A 1,955-nucleotide genomic window follows, 5' to 3' on the forward strand; every position below is an offset into this window, starting at 1 on the left:
GATTCTCCTGCCTCAGCCTCCCGAGTAGCTGGTATTAGAGGCTTGCCACCACGCCTGGCTAATTTTTGTATTTTTAGTAGAGATGAGGTTTTGCCATGTTGACCAGGCTGGTCTTGAACTCCTGACCTCAAGTGATCCTCCTGCTTTGGCCTCCCAAAGTGCTGAGACTACAGGGCTGAGTGACCGTGCCCGGCCTTACCTGACTCTTCGATTATATTTTTTTATTCGTCCCTTTGAGTAGAAGGGTAGAATGGGAAGAATGGAATTATGGGTCAGAGACTGCATTGCCTTTAGGACTTTGGTGACCCGTTTACTCATTTACTTGCAGCATCTGCCCTCCTGTGACAACAGGGCCCTCCATACCGCAGTCAGCTTCTCTTCCAGAAGGTGGCCCATTTGCTTTCCCCGCACTGATGCTGGAGAGCGCCTGTCTCCTGCATGCTTGCTAGCACTGGAGTCTTAAGGGGCATATCTTTTGCTAGTTAAAAGGGGCAATTTCTCCAGAAAGTATTTTTAAAAATTAATTTTAAAAAATCACACGTGTAAATCATCTTCACAGAGAAAATTTAGAAAATACAGGGAAGCAAAATCTAGAAGACATTAAAAATCATCTGTCATTTTTCCACCCAGAGATAACCATTGTTAAGCTGTTAGTTTGTGTCCTTCTAGATTTTCCCATCTTTGTGTCTGTCTATCCATCTATCATCTACATATCTATTTTTTACAACAATAGAGTCATCTTCTCTATCCTCTTTGGCAACCCACAAAATAAATGCGATTTAGGTAATGCATACACTTTGGGGATACTCAGGGCTATCAACTTAGCCATGACATTAAACGTGATAATAAGCCATTACATGATACAGCTTGTAATCCAGTGGGAAGATCCAAGCCTGAATCCACGGTGAAAACGGTTTTCTGTGCTTTTCTGCTTCCCCTTGCACATGCTAATCGCCCTCCTGTGTGATCTACCTGTCTCCCCTAGTTTTAGATGACCACACACCACAGTGTAACTGCACACCCCCAACTCTCTGCACTGCCATCTCCCACGGGATCTACTACCTCTACCCCTTCAACATAGAGTATCAGATCCTGGCCTCCACAATGCTCTACGTCCTATGGAAGAACATCGGGCGCAAAGTTGACAGCCATCAGCACCAGAAGATGCAGTTCAAGTCTGACGGGGTCACAGTGGGCGCAGTCCTGGGCCTGACTGCGCTGGCCGCCACCATTGCCGTGGTGGTGGTGTACTTGATTCATATCGGGCGCTCCAAGACCAAGAGCGAGTCGGCGCTCATCATGTTCTACCTGTATGCTATCACCCTGCTGATGCTTATGGGGGCTGCGGGGCTGGCTGGAATCCGGATTTACAGGATAGAGGAGAAATCACTGGACGAGTCCAAAAATCCGGCACGCAAACTGGACTCAGACCTCTTGGTGGGCACTGCCTCGGGCTCCTGGCTTATCTCCTGGGGCTCAATCTTGGCCATCCTCTGTGCCGAGGACCACCCCCGCTACACCTGGTACAACCTGCCCTACTCCATCCTGGTGATGGTGGAGAAGTACATCCAGAACCTCTTCATCATCGAATCCATTCACCGAGAGCCTGAAAAGCTCTCAGAGGACATCCGAACCCTTCGGGTGGTCACAGTCTGCAATGGCAAGCCCGTTGCTTCTTCCTGCCTCAAGAGTGGAGGTGTGGCCGGAGATGTGGCTCCCCGGGGCAGGGACATGCCACCAGCAGCCAAAGGAAATGTGTGCATGAGAGAAGACTGTGGCAAGGAGGAGGAGAAGCAGGAGGAGAGCAGCTGGGGAGGGAGCCCAAGCCCAGTCCGCCTTCCCCGTTTCTTACAGGGCAACGCCAAGAGAAAAGTCCTGAGGAATATTGCAGCCTTCTTGTTCCTCTGCAATATTTCGGTAATCTGCACCAACTTATTCTTTTTCTTTTAATTTTA

The 1,955-nt window shown here is 49.1% G+C and overlaps 1 protein-coding gene across 1 annotated transcript in view; it reads left to right on the top strand.

Moving 5' to 3' along the window:
- OTOP1 (otopetrin 1) overlaps positions 1–1,955 on the top strand; it is a 44,051-nt gene that overhangs the window by 32,890 nt on the left and 9,206 nt on the right. Inside the window, exon 5 of the mRNA XM_011987816.1 lies at positions 986–1,917. Within this exon, the coding sequence (XP_011843206.1) occupies positions 986–1,917 (932 nt within the window). The remainder of the gene's footprint in view (positions 1–985; positions 1,918–1,955) is intronic.

Source organism: Mandrillus leucophaeus, unplaced genomic scaffold (assembly GCF_000951045.1).
Source record: "Mandrillus leucophaeus isolate KB7577 unplaced genomic scaffold, Mleu.le_1.0 Scaffold317, whole genome shotgun sequence".
NCBI classification, from domain to species: domain Eukaryota; kingdom Metazoa; phylum Chordata; class Mammalia; order Primates; family Cercopithecidae; genus Mandrillus; species Mandrillus leucophaeus.